General features: G+C 38.7%; 2 protein-coding genes and 2 non-coding genes across 4 annotated transcripts; 3 read left to right on the top strand and 1 right to left on the bottom strand.

The window, feature by feature from the left end:
• Positions 1-72: 72 nt before the first annotated feature.
• morn5 (MORN repeat containing 5) lies at positions 73-13,518 on the bottom strand. The gene is made up of 5 exons (XM_077542533.1): positions 13,130-13,518; positions 12,242-12,389; positions 9,552-9,663; positions 9,330-9,461; positions 73-709 (listed from the first exon to the last, which is right to left on the bottom strand). Exons 1-5 carry the CDS (start codon positions 13,174-13,176, stop codon positions 579-581), a joined length of 570 nt encoding a protein of 189 aa, XP_077398659.1. The 5' UTR covers positions 13,177-13,518; the 3' UTR covers positions 73-578.
• Positions 7,648-7,720, top strand: trnak-uuu (transfer RNA lysine (anticodon UUU)). Its single transcript has one exon. It is a non-coding gene; the product is annotated as a tRNA-Lys (tRNA).
• Positions 9,143-9,215, top strand: trnak-uuu (transfer RNA lysine (anticodon UUU)). The gene has a single exon. It is a non-coding gene; the product is annotated as a tRNA-Lys (tRNA).
• Positions 13,519-13,576: 58 nt separating the features above from the next.
• On the top strand, positions 13,577-18,476 carry ndufa8 (NADH:ubiquinone oxidoreductase subunit A8). The gene is made up of 4 exons (XM_077543148.1): positions 13,577-13,776; positions 13,940-14,103; positions 16,220-16,385; positions 18,151-18,476. Exons 1-4 carry the CDS (start codon positions 13,732-13,734, stop codon positions 18,286-18,288), a joined length of 513 nt encoding a protein of 170 aa, XP_077399274.1. The 5' UTR covers positions 13,577-13,731; the 3' UTR covers positions 18,289-18,476.
• Positions 18,477-18,751: the final 275 nt, after the last annotated feature.

Below are 18,751 nucleotides of genomic sequence, written 5' to 3'. Positions count from 1 at the left end.
GAAGTATTTATCCCCCCCCCCCCCCCCCCACACCATTTGGAATAAAGATGTTTTTGTGAAACTTGTAGTTGCACAGTGCCATTAGCTCCAAGTTTTTTAAATCTTTTTTTTCTTTTTCTATGGGGCACAAATGGTCTTCTTGAATTCTGCCTAGCAACAAGTGACCAGGAGAACTATGACTCGTAACCAATGCGGAAATAATTGACTGCTGTAAAGTCCTGTTGTAGAAATAATGAGGTTAAGCTAGCAACAACTCTTTAAGGAGAACTCTGAAACATTCATGTGCGTAGTTTACACATAGGAAACCACAGACAGACAACACTCATGGTGGTTATTTACAATGCAGCTTTTATTATCAGTTAAAACAAAATCTAATTAGTATGTTTTCAAAATAGTAGCTACTGTTGGAATCTACAACCAGAGCTAAAATGCACAGCTCCACTGTAAGCTAATGTTAGCACGTTAGCCTGTTTTTGTCATTTACAGCATTTGAGTGAGATTAAAGGAAGATTATTGTTCCAAAGTTTTTCTTTTATTTATAAATTTGGAGGTTCCACTATATTTATTGTCATGTTGGTTTAATTTTCAGTTTCATTTTCTTCCTCGCCTCCCAAGTTGAAAACACAGGAAACCTCTTCTAGGAAGGACTCAGGAATCGGATCCTCCGCTACTCGACAGGTTCGCACTATCCACTCATGTTCAGAGTCATCTGTTTAAAAATAAAATAAAAATCATTAAATACATTTGATATTGAATTTATAAAACAGGATTTATGTATATTTTCTTTACAATAACTGCGAGGTGTAAAATGATTTTTTCTTTTATCTGGTATGTATCTTGGAGTTTCATTTCATGTATAGCAGGTGTGTCTGGAATGTATCCCCCGCAATGGACGGGGGGTTCACTGTACATCAAATTAAGCACCGCGGGGCCTCCTGAAAATGTCTTCCGCTTGACCACCATTTAAAAATCTATCGGCCTGTAAACTAAATCGTAATCACACACAGCATGAAAGGAGGCATAATAGCGACTGAGCTGAAAAATTAAAAACGCAGGTCACTTTGTGTGTAAAAGGCAGCTTGAGCAGTGAAGTGTCATTCAGGTTGCTGGTAAATTTTGTCAAATCAAGATAAGCCTGACAATTAGGAGAAAATAACTTCTCACAGCCACTTCAGACACCCATAAACAATAACCCCTCACAAAATGCTCGGCCCCTTCTTTTCCCTTTTTTGTTGTGTTCTGCCAAAGAAGGACTGCCAGAGGAGCAGATAATGCTGCAGTTCGTCAATTGTTACGAGTGAAATCTGGAGCTAATTGCAGGGGAAGTCGCCCTTCTCTGGAGCGCGCGCAGCTGCATGCACTTGAGCGGCGCGCAGGCCTCACCCCGAAAGGTTGGAGCACGCGTGGAGCTTGGGGGGGGGGGGGGGGGGGGCTCCATTGTGGGGGGAGCAGGTCCCGGTTGACGACTGATTGTGTGTAATTTGGCAGCGACGGGCGTCAACGCTAACAACCACTTCAAGCACAAAACTCCCCCAATCTTCTTCCTATACCTGATCAGGAGGGAGACTGTGGGGGGATTTGGGGTGGGCTTGGTCAATTGAACTTATCAGCAGCTGCAAACATTTTCCGTCCGTCTTTGTGGCTGTAAAATGTAATCATCGTGGCCTGCATGTACCTCGTCACCGGGTCAAGAGAAGACCCCGAAAACCTGCATTAATGATGATTAGATTGACCCCTGTCCTCGTCTTCAGTAATAGCGCCCTCTTCAGATTGGGTGGTGGCGATTTAAATTGGCTCAAAATGAAGACACAGGTGGCTGGGAAATAGTCACAACATTTTGTTGTCCCACATCAACCAAGCACATGTCATCCTGAAATAGCAAGGACGACGTTAACTGTCTGTGCAATCAATGTATAGTTTTGTTTTTAATGTCAAGGTCAGAAAATAGTAATAACAATAACTAACCAGTACCTCCAAAATAATCACTTTTCAGGAGACCCCAAAACAACTTTAGATTGGTCAATAATTTGTAAAATCACTAACTAACTGACTAACTAACTAACTAACCTGGTCAATAATTTGTAAAACAAACAAACAAATAAATAAATAAAACCTGCACATAGAATAGAATAGAATACTTTTTGCAAAAATGTGAGATTTACCAAATTGTGACTTGTGAGGTACTACAGCATTAAGTAATAGTTCACGATTAGTTCAAGAGATTATAGTTCTATTTTAGTACACTCACCTGTTATTCAGTGTAATTTCATACAGTTATGAAAATTCGGGGGGATTTAAAGAAAAATATTTTCTTGGGATTTTCTCCTTTTCACAAAGGCATATTAGCTATTACTTAAACGCGGAAAAAAAATAAGACAAGATTTAAAGTTATCATGAGAAGATTTAAAATCACCTTGACAAGATTTGAAGTAATTATCACTATGACAGTTGATGAAAAAAATCCGGAAGTAGGACATCCGAGTTAGTATTAAAGTCGACTTACCCAAACAAGCACATCCTACTTCAGGATTCTCTTACCAACTTTAAATCTTGAAGTCGTCATGACTCATGACGACTTTAAATATCGTCTTATTTTACCCCCGCTACTATGCTGCCGAAGGTTTTGCACTGTAATGATTCTTTCCATGTATTTTTTTTCTCTTCAAATTAGCTAGTGATTGGCGAGTACAGATATCAGATATATATATTCCATATTCCAAGGTATTGGTACGATCAGAATTAGAAATTAAGAATTAGAAAGATAGAAAATTGCCATTAATTTCATGCAATTTTAAGGAAAAATGTTATATTGGGATAGATGTTTTTCTTTAAAATGATCTGTCATTGGTTTTTGGGGGAAATTTTGGGGGGGGGAATTGGTATCAGTACTGTACTTGGTATCGGTAACGTTGACTATTCAGTTGAAGATTCCTACTGGTATTGGTCAGAAAAAAAAGTTTTAGAACATCCCCAAATTTAGTCTCTTAACTCATTTGCTCCCAAAAACGTATGAATATGTTCTATTTTGAATATTACCATGCTCCCAAATAATAATTAATAATAATTCATGTTTTTGTAACCAAGAGCATACAGAAGGCTTTGATGCAGCCTCTGAACTGAAGAGAATGCTTGAAGCAATGGTAGTTATTACAAAAAACAGCCAGCAGGTGGCAACAGAGTATGAGAGATCAACCAGGGCCATGCTGCAACAAGCTCTTTCCCCCACAGTTTTAAACAGATTTGTGAATAATGATTAATCTTAGTTATAGTCTAATGCTAATTGCTGCAAAACGGAAACAGATAGAAATATACTTTTTTTTCCTGATGAAAGAAGAGACTCTAATCTTTTGGTAGGTTCCATGTTTTTATAGCAATAGAACACAATATTCTGTGGGCCTTGCAAAATCAGTCAAAATCCAGTAAAACAGCTGGGAGCGAAGGGGGTTGCTTCAATGAAAATGGCTGGGAGTGAATGAGTTAATTGCTAAATTTAGAATGAACTTTTTACAATATTCAAAATAAAAAATGATAAACTTCAACCTATAACAAAACATAAAGAAACGTAATTTTCCTCAGTCCACAAGAAACGGAGACATCTGCTTTTGCGTTTGAACTCTTGTTGTGAAAACTGAATGTCAACACATGGAGTGAAACAGTACATGTGTAAGTCATCTGTGCCCAATCCACTTCTATGATAATATCACACAACAAAACAGCGTCTGGTTTGATACACATCTTAGAAATGATCATCCATGCGCGACCGCTCTTTGGATTCCACCCAAATGGTGTTTTATGTCCACAGATGTACAGTATGCGTAGCCAGCGTTTCAAATATTCCACTTCTCAAGGCCCAGGTTGATGTTATCTGTCCATGGAACACCTCAGCCCGACTGGGACAAAGGGAGGGCCTGTGGTTAAGTCACCAGAGGTGTTTTTGTTGGCACTGGAATGTTTTTCACAGTGGAGGCCTTTCAAAGGGAAGTGCTTATCCCAGAAACAGGAAAGTGAGGCAAACAATATGGTAGCCATGCAGCTGCCTGCAATGTTGCTACTTATTGCCAAAAGAGTTTGTAGATGTCTGTTTACACATTAGCCTCAGTCTATACTTACTTTCATTAAAAAAAAAAGGTGAAATAATGACAATAACAATAAAGCCATACTTCATGGTAGCTCATAACATTTTTTAACGTCGATGGATGTACTGTTGATGAACACTAATCTGGTTCTACAACTGCATGGGAAACGTTCTCATTAATTGTCTAAGCTAGCTTAAATTCAGTGGTTTCATGCACTAAGTTGAAGTCACTGCTGCAGTTGCTGGTCACTGCCAAGTGACAAACACCAATAACCACTGTAAATATTTGCTGCCTGTTGCCAGCCACTCATCAGTTAATAAGTGCAGTATGTTCCGAACTGAGTTAGAATTGGCTGAACGGCGCTCACATATTTGCACAGTAGTTTTGGAGTCTGAGGGCTCTGTTAAAAGGCACTTTGACATGTTGGCAAGAATAACCCACGGTCCAAACCTCTAATTTGCACTTCAGTCACAAACATTTGCGTCAAAAAAATCAAGGAGACTTCCAGTTGGTTCTCAGAGGAGTCCCGAGCCACGATTATAGGACATAAATATAACTCTACTCTACCTTTTACCTTTTGGATCGAAATCACAATATTTTTTCCTGATTAATTGAAAGTATTTAAAAATCTAAGTCTGCTCGAGTCAATGATCTTCTGATCTCAGCCGCAACTGTTTTAAAAATGGTCAGATTAGTACAGTTTTCTCTTGTTTTGGTTCTGAATGTGTAGATGGGATTTAGTGGTTATTCAATGCAGGGGTGGATCTAGTCTAGTTGGATATAGGGCAAAAGCCACCCCAAAATCGTGAAAATTATAAACTATTTGCCTCATCACCTATAACAGAAATAGCTGTTATGTAACAGTTAATTAGAATCAGAAAATAGAAACAATACATAATGGCTTGCTTGATTTATGTGTGTTTAATAAATTAAAGTAAAAGGATTTCAAAGAGGCCCTTGCATCCTTCCATTTTTCTGTATGCAGCCCTCAAAAATGAAAAAAATAAAATAAAAATAATAAACACTCCTTATTTAAGCCAAACTATTTGACTGTACTTTTTTTTGGGAGGGGGGGGGGGGGGGGGGGGGGCTACACCTATCTAGACCATGGGTGTCAAACTCATTTTAATTCATGGTCTACTTTCCAGTATGTCTGTGACCTATTAAGCTATAAATAACAACAGGTCCAAAATATTTGTTTGTTTGTTTTTTGTTCAAATAATTACACCTATATTCTGAAAATATTCCCATTTATTAATATTATTATCATATTGCAAGGTAATCTGAAATTTCTTAACAAATGTGAGTGCAATTATTATTTTTTTACATCAAATCCTGAGTAACAGCCAAATTTCACAATGTCATTTAAGTGGCCGCCCACCAGAGGCCAAAAATAGCAACAACAGTTAATTTTTGTGGAAAAAATGCAGTGTGTTTTCTGTCGTCACGGGCCAGATTGGACACACTGATGAGCCAGTTCTGGCTCGTGGGCCGTATGTTTGACACCCCCTGACCAAGACCTTAACCACACTAGTAGACGCTACCTCCATGCCATATCACTACAGAATACACAGTACATGTACTGCATTTTGTGTTTTACAGTAATACTCGACTGTATTTATAATTTCATGTGTATTCATGTGGGCGAGAACGTAAAGCAAGCAGTCTGTGTTGCCAAAATGCACTGGTGGCGTCAATGAATGGGGTGATCAAGCATTGCTAACAGCATCACAAAATGCATATTTTTCTTCTTCTTGGCAACAACACTCTGTTTTGTGGTTCAATAAAAAAAAAATTGTACAGCACGTTGAGCCTCAAAACTCGATAAAAGATCATCGTTTTTATTGCATTGTGCTAAATCGATGAAATGGGGGTAAAAAAAACAACATACAAAGTTAGCAACTCAAAGATATGAGATGCAGCAATATGTTAACTTTACAGCTTAGTGAACCTATAGCTGGTCAAAGTAAGCGTCATGTCGCTTATGCATTTAATTGGGAAGGCAATTTTAACAGACAATACGGAAACAAATTAGGGACCATCACCCATAATTATGAACAATTTGGTACAACCAAGACTAGATTAATTGACTTCTGACTTGTTAACAGCCCGAGTAATGGCTTGACGTGACTTTTGATTTTTGCCAGAGTCACTCGGGACTTGCTTAGAACTTGAAGATTAAGACTTGAGACTTACTTATGACTTGCACATGTGACTTTCTCCCACCTTAGTATAGCCGCGGTACAGTACGTGTGGTCTCGTGTGAGAGTCGACTCCAAAAATAACCCGTGACCACTTGGGGGAATATTGGCTGAAGATCCTATTGTTATGCATCTTGGCACTGTGCCAGGCAGGAATGTTTGTTAGCAACGGTATCTAAGGAGGCTGAGGAGTCTTCAAACGGAGTGAAGATTAGCCAAAATCTATCATGAAATCCATTCAGGTCTGTAGGGTAAACGTAGGTGAGTTGCACCTTTTCCTCCATCCACCAGTTCAAACAGCAACATGCATACACTCCTTCCTCTTTCCTTACTGTGTTGAGATGTTCCCCGCACCGGATTAGGGGATTTTCTTGCCCGTCCCATCATCATCGCATCCTGGACGGGAAGCCATGAGGCAATAAATCCCAAGTTTACACGCGCTCTGACAAATGCCCCTACACTTCCTTGGGTTGGAAAATAAATCCATACAGGATACAGGAGCATTTTTCAAAAAAAAAAAAAAAAAAAAAAACGAAAAAAACTGTATAACAAGACAAGAGGGTGTTTATAATGCACTACACTCTTTAGCAAGGACACGACTGATTGAATGCAGAAGGACAATGGAACTGGGACTGGATGGAGCACTTTTAGCTTATAAATCGTTCCGTTGACCAAACTGAACTGCTTTTATACCTGCTTTCAAGTACAGGGAGGAATGAATAATACTTAAAAAATAAAAGTAAAATACAAACGTCTAATAATAGTGTAGTCACTAAAGTACATCAAGAAAGCTACTTTGGCTATTTAAAGTTTTTAACTCAGTATTGTGCTTTTAGTTTATAGTAGTACATCAGGGGTGGCCAAGTTCGGTCCTCGAGAGCCACAATCCAGCCTGTTTTCCATGTTTCTCTCCCCTAACACACCTGGTTCATGATCAGGATCGTTATTAGGCTTCTGCAAAGCTTGCTGATTAGCTGATCATTAGATTCAGCTGCGCTGCAGGAGGGTCACATGGAAAACAGGCTGGATTGTGGCTCTCGAGGACCGAACTTGGCCACCCCTGTAGTACATTGAGAAAAACAAGCCCAGAGCCTGGATAGCAGCATCTGGCAGCCGCAAGACTGTCTACGGTCAGCCAATTAGATCCATTTTGTTCCATTGTCATTAGCCAATCAAACTGCCTTCTTTCCGTATCGTTCCATTTCATTAACCAATCAAACTGCCTCCTCGTCCATTGTCATTAGCCAATCTGTTCAGGCAGTCTAATTGAGACAAAATACCAATCAACTTGTATGGAAAATACAAATACCGGAACCATTTGCTGTTGTGCTTGTACTTTGCAGTACTACACTGAGAAAAGTCAAGTCAGAGCCTGGATAGCTCAGTCGGTAGAGCATCAGACTTTTAATCTGAGGGTCCAGGGTTCAAGTCCCTGTTCAGGCGTTCTTATTGAGACAAAATACCAATCAATTTTTATGGAAAATAAAAATAGGTATTGTGCTTTTCATTTGGAGTAGTACAACGAGAAAACACAACCCACAACCTCGATGGATGGCAGCCGGCAGCCGGCAGCCGGCAGCCGCAGGCTGTTTTACGGTCAGCCAATTAGATCAATTTCATTCCATTGTCATAAGCCAATCAAACTGCCTTCTTTCCATTTTGTTCCATTTCATTAGCCAATCAAACTGCCTCCTTATCCATTGTCATTAGCCAACCAAATTGCTTTCTTTCCATTGTCGTTCGCCAATCAAAGGCGTTAGCCACAGAGCAGAAGCTGGACGGCGGCCATCTTATCACTCCCATCTCGCGAGCAGACTGCTGTATAAACTAAATGTATACGTACAGATTAGACATATAAATCTCGTAGGCTCTTATTATATAAATCATGCTGTTTCTAAAAATTACCTTGTCAAATGTTCTCCAATTTTGATACGGTAAATTTCTTTATGTTTGAATTGAAATTTAGTCCACAAATAAAAACAATACTGCAATTAACTCATTTACTGCCAGCCCAGTTCAAATCGATCTTTGACGTCTATGGCCGTCATTGGCAGTGAAAGAGTTAAGGATGGTACTGTTGAACATCTATTAACACAGTATCAAACTACAGGTTGTACTTTCAACTCTTTAATAGATTAAAATAAAATGTAGTAAAAAAAATATTTGGTCATGCAAAACTTACTAAAAGTAGAACATTAGAAATATAATGTCTTTAATTTAGCTTTACCTTTACGTTTGCACAGGAAGTCACTTCACTTTGCTATATTACCACTCCCAAGAAATGCTTCTCGGCACACGATCCTATACATTTACAGTATCAAAATTGGAGAACATTTGAGATGGTACTTAGTAGAAACAGCATGATTTACGCCTTTGATTGGCGAACGACAATGGAAGAAAGCATTTTGGTTGGCTAATGACAACGGAACGAAATGGATCTAATTGGTAGAGCATCAGACTTTAAATGAGAGGGTCCAGGGTTCAAGTCCCTGTTCAGGCATTCTTATTAAGACAAAATAGTAAAAATAACAAAACATTTTTATGGAAAATACACTTAAGTCACTTAAGTTCACCGATAAAGCTACTTCGGCTATTCATGAAGTCTCCCGAGTCCATTACTTGGGACATAGGTGCCAAAGGGGGCCTGGGTCCTGCATGTTTTCGAGGGTTCTCTACTCCAACACACCTGATTCAATAATCAGGATCATTATCAGGATCCTGCAGAGCTTGCTGATGATTTTAAATATGAATCAGCTGTGTTGAACATGGGAAACCTCTAAAACATGCAGGACCGTCCTTGTACTTGTGCATTTAGTGCATTTAGTTTGTAGTAGTACATTGAACAAAAAATAATAAAAATTCAGAGCCTGGATAGCTCAGTTGGTAGAGCATCAGACTTTTAATCTGAGGGTCCAGGGTTCAAGTCCCTGTTCAGGCATCTTAATTGAAACAAAATGATGAAAACAACAACAAATGCTTCTGTATAATACAAAAGTTTTAGTAACAGTAGTCATAAGTTGAGTATACTTAAACTGGTATCAGTCTGTCTCACCTGCCGTCCTGAGAAAAGTGCCATCATAGGAAGTGATCATTTTAGTAGCGGGGTCATAGAATCCATCTCCACAGTCATAACAGCCATCAGGAATGACACGTGGAGGATGAAGGTCTGTAAGCTGGGATTCACCTTCATAAAAAATATGCACGAAAAACAACATCACATCACTCAATGCTTAAATGAAGTCTTAGTGGCTGATCAAATGAGAACAATGTGAACCTGCTGGTCGAAGGCCATTGCATCTCTCAGTGTAGAAGCGTCTGTCATTGCCGTCACAGTAATCCCAGTTCTTCTCTTGGTACGGCAGACCGTCAGCAAAGGTGAATGCTCCCTTTTTTTTTAAGGAATATAAACATTCAAACATAGAAACTTCAAACAGATTGAGCATTTATTAGATTTTTGAATTCTTTGACATCTGCTTTTGACATGTGGGAAAACAGCAAAATCTCATCAGTACAATGTGGAACCACCCTGTTAAGGACTGTTTGTTAGTTCCAACCAAAATTATTACAAGGGAGACCCTGGGGGTTACGTGCTAACTCCAGAAACAATTTAAGAAAACATACTCTAAGCCACTGTTTTTAAAATGTCACTCTTAAGTGCTTTAAGCGGCACACAAGAATGTGCATGTTTCCATCCTTGTTTTTGGTTCAAGGCAGAGAGGGATATTCCAGTCTGCATGGATCAGCTAATGGGAGACAATGGGATTTGCCTTTTGGTAAACAATTAATGTCTACAGTATATGTGTGCGTATGTGCGTGTGTTTGTATTTACGTGGGAAGAGACAATAGCTCATGAGAGAAAAAATAAACATTGTTGGAGAATTTTGCTTATTAGAAACAGCTACTTTGCTAAGTAAACAATGCAATCACAATCACAAAAATTGCATTACATCTGTTTCTACATGGGAAACTTGGACAACAAATTGGACTGTTTAAATTGATGGCATTCATTTGTACCCAAGCCAACATGAATCTGTCTTATTAAGATTACAATGGTTATTTAATTTAATTTGATTTTAGTTTGTTTGCGAGGTTGGAAAGTTGAAATGCAAGACATGAGAAAGTTGGATGAGTTCTTCAGATAATTTATCATTTGTCAGAATGAGTGGTGATGCTATATTTGGGGCAGTGTCAGATCTGACATTCAAAATAGAGTATGGAGTCAATTATGAAAGCAATATACGCTGTACAAACAAATGAGTCTTGTAATTCAGCAGATTTTATTTATGATTTTTTTTCACAATTGGCACAGTTGAATTCTGTGATTCGACTTGACTTCCACATTGGTCTATTTAAAACAACAACAGAAATCCCACATATTTTTATTTATTTATTAATTACGTCTTACAAAATGAAGGTTTAGTAAATGTTTGATATGACTTTTGAGGCATATTTTCCAACCAAAATTCTGGTTGTGCTCTTTTTTCTATATATATATATATATATATATATATATATAATTTTGGGAGTATAGGCCGTTCCCTTTTTCGTTGGCCATTGAGAGTCATGACCAGGAAAATTGAAGCAATGTTGTTGATCATGTACAAAATAAGGAGTGGCAAAATCTGGCTTGTGATCCACATTACAGCCCACCATTCCATTCCATTCCTCCATTCATTAATTAGGCACACGGCGCATTTACTTTATCACAAGTCTTGTAAAAATTCTGCCTTTAAAAAAAAACAACAGCAAAAAAAACAAAGGGATAATTAAATCTCATTTTTATTTATTTTATACCTATTCATCTCATTGAAAACTAAATTTGTAGTTAAAAATACATTTTAAATATACTTTACAAATGTATACTTATAAAATAATTGGTAAATTGATCAATAACAAAATAATCTAAATAAATAATACATAAAAGTAACATTAAAATGTATTTTAAATGTTTTTTTAAATAAAAATTTGTTTAAAAAAATATTGAACAATTAATTTATTTTTTAACAGAAAAATAATCATAAAAAATAGAACAAACAAAAACAAAATATTGTATATATTTTACATCCATATACAAATGACATGGCCCATCCATTGGTTTTAAAAATATAATATGGCTTCTCACAATAAATTTGCCCACCCGGCGGGCCACCACTGCTCACTGAGCTGAAATTTTGTGAGATCTGCCGATATCTCACTCCTAGGGAAGTATTGTGACCCATTTTGGGCTTTGTGATGGTTCTGACCAAGCCATTTCAAAATAAAATACTGCCCATGGGTTAAGATTATGGTTTGAAGTCCAAGTTTTTGTATGACTTTTGAGGACTATTATGTGGATGCAATAAATTGTGGTTGACCTCCAAATTGTATCACTTAATAAACTTCGTCTGAGCGACTTTTTAATTGCCCTTTGGCCCCTATGAAATCTGCCTAGCAAAAATTATTATGGCCTGATCATTTTTGTTTATGTTGCTGTATGTCCTACACCGTTATTATTTTATTTCAGTTATGTAATTTTACATTGAATCATTTAAACTATTATTTGTGTGATTAATAACATTAAAAACAAATGTAAGTAAAGGCATTGTTTTTCCTAAAAAATGCTCTTGGTCAGACTAAAGCTGTGTTGCTTGTACAAGGTTCCGTGTGTTGCCTTTTGGGCTTGGCATAGTTGCATCAAAGCAGGTGCAGGGAAGTCTTGGCTGAGTTTAGTCATGGTTCACCATAACTATCATTTGAAGTGACCCTCGTCTGAATTGATGATAATAATTGCAATGATTGCTGCTGTAAATGCACACGACCAGGACAGAATACACCTTTGTCAAGCATGACACAGGGAAACCTAATAGCTACTACAAGAATGATGAGTGATTGCTATAACATGTAGCAGATGTAATATTAAGTATAACGGATGTGAAACACATAGTGTAGATGTGGGCTTACAAACACACACAAAAAAACACACACCTGCGTTGCAATGCCGTTCTCCCAGGTGGCCTCGTATTTACTCCCATTTGGAAAGTGGAGCACCCCTGCGCCATGGAACATCCCATCTTTCATCTGACCTATATACTTGGTTTCGGATGGGAAGGTGTACTCCCCTTCTCCTTCCATCCTGACAACACAATAGACCAGCATGATGTCAACACCTTGCATAAACATATATAAATCAGAATGATTAAAAAAAAAAAAAAAAGCATGAATAGTGAAATTAGTGTTTACACACTAGATTTGCTCTAGACCATGAAAGGCAGGTTAATACATCACAATAAGCGAAGCAATTACTATGCAACTACATGTGGCTTCCTCATTCAGGGTTTGGCAATCAATCGCATATTTTGGGGGGTAGGCTATCTATAACTCATTATTCACGTAAACCCACAATTATTCACATTTTTTATTGACCCCCTACTTGTTTGCTTTTTTTCACGCAAGTATTGTTTTTTTTCATTGCATTTATAATATTGTGCCAATTATTTGTTGATTTTCGCTCTTCGTGGTCTGCCTTAGTCCCTATCCACTGCGAATAGCCAGGGTCCACTGTGCCTGTATGTCCAGAAACAACAATACATGCACCACTAGTAGGCATAGAAAAAAACCCAATTGAAAATAAATAAAAGTAAAAATAAAAAAAATAAAGTAACTAAACACACACAAACATTTTTTGTCTATATGTGTCTGTGCAGCTATCATAGGCTCCCTTCAAAAGTTGATCTGCAATTTTGGCTCTTTATTTGCTGTAACTGTGAATATTGATGCTGTGACAATGTAATGTCCCACAAAAGATGTTGTATTATCCACCCATCCGTCCGCCCATTCATCAACCCATATGGAATTGAAATGGCTCGTACTTACCTGCTATTTAGAGTAGGCCCTTCATAACTGCTTCCGGTGAGCTCCATTTTTACTTTCTCTTTCAATGGCCAGTCTCCTTAAAAGTTATTTTCCTCTCCGCTTTACTTTGACACAAATGAAAGAAACCGATGTTTACCCCAAAAAGAGCAACAGTAGTTTAAGTAGACAACATAGACCGTCGCAATGACGTGCATAAAACGTTCAACAGTCAACATCGTCGGAGTGTACAGTTACCATGGCAACATGGTATCTCAAGTCAGTATTGTGTCAAATGAACGTGTCGTCTTGTGATAATATATTATACTGAAACATGTTAACGAAGAAAATATACATAAACTATAAAATTAGACCAAAGTCAGATTTATTAAAAAACAAACAAACAAAAACACTTTTCCCCATATCCCCAGTATGCATGCGTAATCTGATGTATTGTCGCTCGTACTACGTCATCCACACGCGCCTCCTAGTCGACAGACGTTTGAAGAGAAAACTGACCTTCTACGCGGCTCCGTCGCTCGTCCTGAGCTAGACGAGAAGACCTTGAACATTTAGTCCGTGTTGTCGGTTGTTCTGCGTGTGCTTTGTTACACACGCATGCAGCCATGCCGGTGGAGATTCCCACTTTGCAGGAGCTGAACGTTGATGAGGTGAGCAGCAGTGTGAATTGAAATTATACCGCATCTAAGAAGCTAGCGTATTAGCAGCATAGCTAACTGTTTGTAGCTTGCTGCAATCTACTACAAGAAACTTACTTGTCATGTAAACGTGTTAGTTGATTGTCATTCTTCTTTTTTTTGGACGCACAACCAGATCAATGTCTCATCTGCGGTGCTGAAGGCGTCCGCTCACCACTACGGCTCCCAGTGTGACAAACCCAACAAAGAGTTCATGCTCTGCCGCTGGGAGGAAAAGGACCCTCGCAAGTGTCTGGAAGAAGGGAGGAAAGTCAACGAGTGTGCACTCAATTTCTTCAGGTACCTAAAAGAGACTAGTGTGTCACAAGTTATTAACTAAAAACTGGCCACCTTGAAAAGAAAATGGTAGGTTGGACTTGTATTCTAGAACTAAGAAACGAACTGACCCAATAGAGTAAAAAATTCTACTAGTTTTAAGAAATAATCACTTGCATTTTTTAAAGACCCATTTAACATTTAAGAACAAATCGGTTATAAACAGCTAATCACTTTAACCCCGTCTTTCTTGGCAGTTTTCTTGTTATAAAACAATGTTTTTCCTTTGACAATTCGCTTCACCTCTTGGCTGCCACACACACACACACACACACACACACACACACACACACACCTCTTTGCTGTGTTAGCAAATAAACTGCTCGGCATAAACATGTTGTTGGTTTAGTCCTGTCACATAAAAGGAGTTGGAATGCAAGTGATTGTTCTGATTATGTAAAGACCAATAAAGCTGCCAGAGATTAGTGCTGAACAATTTAGAAAAAAATATCTAATTGCCCCCCCCCCCCAATATTGCGGTTCCGAATAAATATGTAATTGTTTTTCCCCTCTTCTCTGTCCTGTTCTCATTTACTTTAACAAACACTACACAAGCAATGAAATAGTTTGTATTACAATAAACGGTATCAGATTTATTATACATATTACTTAGTTCTTATTGATTAGCTTTTGCTAAAATAAAGGTAATTGAACCATAAATTAAGATGAAAGACAGTTTCCTACTTCAATTAGAGTTCTTAACTTCCTAAACACTGACTTGCAGTCTTGTAAGCATTCACTACACTTCACAAAATTCTCCCAAACACGTGTTGCATAAATCAAATTACAACAATAATGCCAACCAATCTGTGGCTGTATCACTACAACCAAACATGTGGACTGCCCTCCTAAGATCTGAAATTCGCCAGACACTATAATATAAATAAATAAAATATACATACAGTATACAAGTAGTCCTCAAGTTCCGGCGGAGTTCCGTTCCTACGCTGGCTATGTAACACGAATTTCGACTTAAGTCGGATTTCCCCATTAAGTTGATATTTACTAGGGATGTGCCAAAAAATCATAAAAATCGCGATTCTCATTTACTACGATTCAGAATCGATTTAAATGTCCCGAAATCAATTTCATTAAAATTATTTTATACCGTCTTGCTTCTGTCTGTTTGTGCCTTTATTGGGAGCGCTGTTCATGTTGTACCCGGTTTGGCCACTAATATAATGTTAAGTTGTAGCCATATTAGAGAAAAGAAGGAAAAAGTCACGATCAAGTTATTCCAATAAAAGTTTGTTTTTTTCCAGCATCGAGCCGTTCTTTTGCATGATAAAAGTGCCGCGAGTAGTGCGCTAATTAGCATTAGCGAGTCAGACTGGAGTAGATCATTACAATTCCTTGCACATGTATAGATTGAAGCAAAAATTGTTGTCAATCAAATCATTTTTAAATAAAAAAAATCGTTCTTTATCGAAAATCTATTCTGAACCGAATCGCAGGCCCAAAAATCGGAATCGAATTGTGAGACATTCAAAGATTCCCACCACATCAAAATATTAAGAGTCTTGGAACCAATGTTTCGTGTTTCTGCACGGACATTCATTGCTGACGGACGGCAGAGCGTATCTATAAACACGGAAATGTGATGCGCCTCATGGCAAGCTGACCTGCTGATGGACATCCGTTGCTGGAGGTAACAACAACACAACTTTAAATAACTTTAAAATGGCGTGATTACTGTAGGAAATCAATGAAAAAGAAGGTGCTACGGACGAGGCACGTAACCAAAGGAGTCCCTGGCCTGTCCAAAATAAAGCCTTAGCAATTCAAAAAATTGTGTTCTACTCCATTTCGATGTCAATTTGATTGATTGTTCAGCCCTATCAGAAATTTAGTAAAACTACTCAAAACCCTGAAATGTTATGTTGGTTTCACTGAGCAAATGTGCATAAAGCATCTAAAAAGCCTCGCAATGCTTTGAATTGTTGCACAGATCAATTGAAAACAGAGTCCTGGTAAACAGTCATTTATTTCTATATTGTCAATCAGTCTAATCATGTCTTTCCGCCACTGGTGCAGCGAACGCCGTTACATATTTCCTATGTTGTTCACCTGCACCCGTTAGGCAAATCAAGGGGAAGTGCGCCGAGTCATTCACCGAGTACTGGACCTGTCTGGACTACACCAATTCGGCCGAGCTGCGCCGTTGCCGCCAGCAACAGCACGCCTTCGACAACTGTGTCCTGGACAAGCTGGGCTGGGAGCGACCCGAGCTGGGAGACCTGTCGAAGGTGAGCCTCAATAGCGAGCACTTCCGTTTGATGGCTGCCGCCCGTGTTGATTGGAGGAGCGTCTGATTGCATCTGCCTGTACATTTCACAAATCATGCCCTTTTTTTTTCTCTCTCTCTCTCCACTCCAACTTTTCCCTGTCAATCAAATCTATTGTTCTCAACTCTTCAGAGAGCTGAGGTGGAAAATGACAGACAGCTAAGTTGTGATTACTGCGATGTCCCTGGCTCACTTTCAGCAGTCGTTCAACAACTTGACATAGAAAAAACTAATTTTATGTTGAGGTCATAGAAAAAACTAATTTTATGTTGAGGTCGCGTAGTGAGAACAAACTACATTTCGTTTGGCATAATTATGCCGCCTTAAGTAGCTACACAGCAAATCGGTTTTAAATGTCCACTATTTGATCAAATAGGCAGTAAGCCGTGTTGTTTTAACCCTGTCGGAGTAAATTTCCTCGAGTGTTGGGCTGGATGTTGGGTGTAACCTGAACAGCACCACCTTGAGTGTTAAATTGACCACGCCCTCATTTCCGGTGAAGGAGAAACTTTCTAGTTTCCCAGCGCGCTGTTGACATTTCAACAGCGATACATCCAGTTGTTGTTGTTAGGGCGGCTTGACTCAGTGGTAGAGTGGTCGTCTCCCGAACCTGAGAGAGTGTGGGTTCGACCCTAGGCCAGTGTGAACCAGACCAGTTGCTTCCGGTGCCAGTAGTCCAAATGTAAAGCACAAGAATTTTTTAACCTAATTCTGGTTACTTAATTCTGCCTGTTAGCGAGAGCCACCACATCGTGATAACTTACATTGATGTTTCTGCATTTGGCAATTTATTATTATATTATATTATTAGTATGGGATTTTTTTTAATAGGTTTTAGGTGAACTAATGAATACACACACGCTCGCACGCACGCACATACACATACTCACCCACATACAAAAAAAAAAAATATATATATATATATATAAAAAAAAAATAATAAAAAAAGGAGAGCAATGATGACATGTCAAATCGAATGAACAATACTGTGCTCTCCATAAAAAAAGAAAAAAAAATGTAAAGCACTTTAAGGGCCGTGTAAGAAGGAAAAAATTCTATATAAGTGAAGTACCATTGAGTTGAAATTTTAACTCTGACACTTATGCAATAAGAGTTTTAAGTGTGTAAATGTTTAACACTGACACTAGTGTAGAGTACGTTCAACACTACTTAGTGTTTAGCAGTGTAGATTTTTAACGCTACAGTGTTGGGAGTAACTCTTTGAAAAGTGTCAGATTTACATGCATTGATGTGGACACATATAAACACTTTTCTAGTGTTAGATTTAACATTCTTAGTGTGTAATTTAACACTGGCGATTTTGCTGTGCATTTTGAATAATGTGGTACGTACTCACAAGAATGGCATCCTTTAACTTCAACCCATCCGTCAATTATCTGAACCGCTTACAGTAAAATGTGATCATTTTAGTGTTATCAAACAAAACTCCCGATTCAGTTTCAGAGTTGACACTGGCTCATGAAAGCTTTTAGCCACTGTGGCTAAACGGTATCAAAATGTCTTAGCCACATTTGAGTGAAGTTAGCCACAACATTATGCTCGTATATGGTGGCAGTTTTGTAAAAGTTCTCTGAAAAGGGGACCGTTTCAGTTTTTCGGGTCCTCAGAGGCCCCTGTTGTAGACATTTCAATGAAAGGAAGTGTTTGCCGTGGAAACCAGGTGACGGTTGTGCCTGCTTGATTTTGATTTTTTTTTTTTTTTTAGGTGACCAAGGTTTCAACCTCGAGGCCCCCACCTGAGAACCCCTACCACTCCCGCCCGCGCCCCGAACCCAACCCGACCGTCGAGAGTAAACTCGAACCTTCCAAACATGGCAGCAGGTTGTTCTTTTGGACCTGGTGAGGTCACAGGCTCTGTTCAAAAGCAGCCAGGACGGCGAAGGGCGCTTATACCAGCAGTTCCTTTTGCACAGAGCTTCGCCGTCATCATAAAATATATTTTGATGAAAGGAAATACAGCTTTCCTGTCCACGTCTGTAAATGTCACACGTGAACATTGTTGTCACATAATAAAGAAATAAATTAAGAGGATTTTTGTCTTTGTGTCTGGAAGAGGCTTCTACATGGTTGCGCATACTGTTTATGCACATCTGCGCTTTGTCCAAGCAAGCGCTGTCAGCCTGATTGAGGGCCGGGTTGAAGGTCACGACTGAAGGTGACTACCTGCAGCTACAGAGAACTGCTTCTGCTTCCTTCTTTTCTCCCAGCTCACTTCCTGCTCCCTGACCCGGACAGGACGGAGTGTAAAAAAGAAGCACTTAGGAAAAGCGTGTTTGCGTCGCCAGCTCGCGCGCGCTGACACATGA

Source organism: Vanacampus margaritifer, chromosome 14, assembly GCF_051991255.1.
Source record: "Vanacampus margaritifer isolate UIUO_Vmar chromosome 14, RoL_Vmar_1.0, whole genome shotgun sequence".
NCBI classification, from domain to species: Eukaryota; Metazoa; Chordata; class Actinopteri; order Syngnathiformes; family Syngnathidae; genus Vanacampus; species Vanacampus margaritifer.
The sequence above is the reverse complement of the archived record's forward strand: the minus strand, read 5'-3'. Positions and strand labels throughout refer to the sequence as shown.

What these genes read in the sequence shown, in the direction of transcription:
- ndufa8 (XM_077543148.1), top strand. Translation starts at nt 13,732, where the DNA reads ATGCCGGTGGAGATTCCCACTTTGCAGGAGCTGAACGTTGATGAG. An exon ending in TGTGCACTCAATTTCTTCAG is followed by an intron (nt 14,104 to 16,219) that starts GTACCTAAAAGA and finishes TGCACCCGTTAG; the next exon opens with GCAAATCAAGGGGAAGTGCG. An exon ending in AGCTGGGAGACCTGTCGAAG is followed by an intron (nt 16,386 to 18,150) that starts GTGAGCCTCAAT and finishes TTTTTTTTTTAG; the next exon opens with GTGACCAAGGTTTCAACCTC.
- morn5 (XM_077542533.1), bottom strand. Translation starts at nt 13,176, where the DNA reads ATGGAGCTCACCGGAAGCAGTTATGAAGGGCCTACTCTAAATAGCAG. An exon ending in CAATGGCCTTCGACCAGCAG is followed by an intron (nt 9,462 to 9,551) that starts GTTCACATTGTT and finishes TTTTTTATGAAG; the next exon opens with GTGAATCCCAGCTTACAGAC. An exon ending in CACTTTTCTCAGGACGGCAG is followed by an intron (nt 710 to 9,329) that starts GTGAGACAGACT and finishes ATTTTTAAACAG; the next exon opens with ATGACTCTGAACATGAGTGG.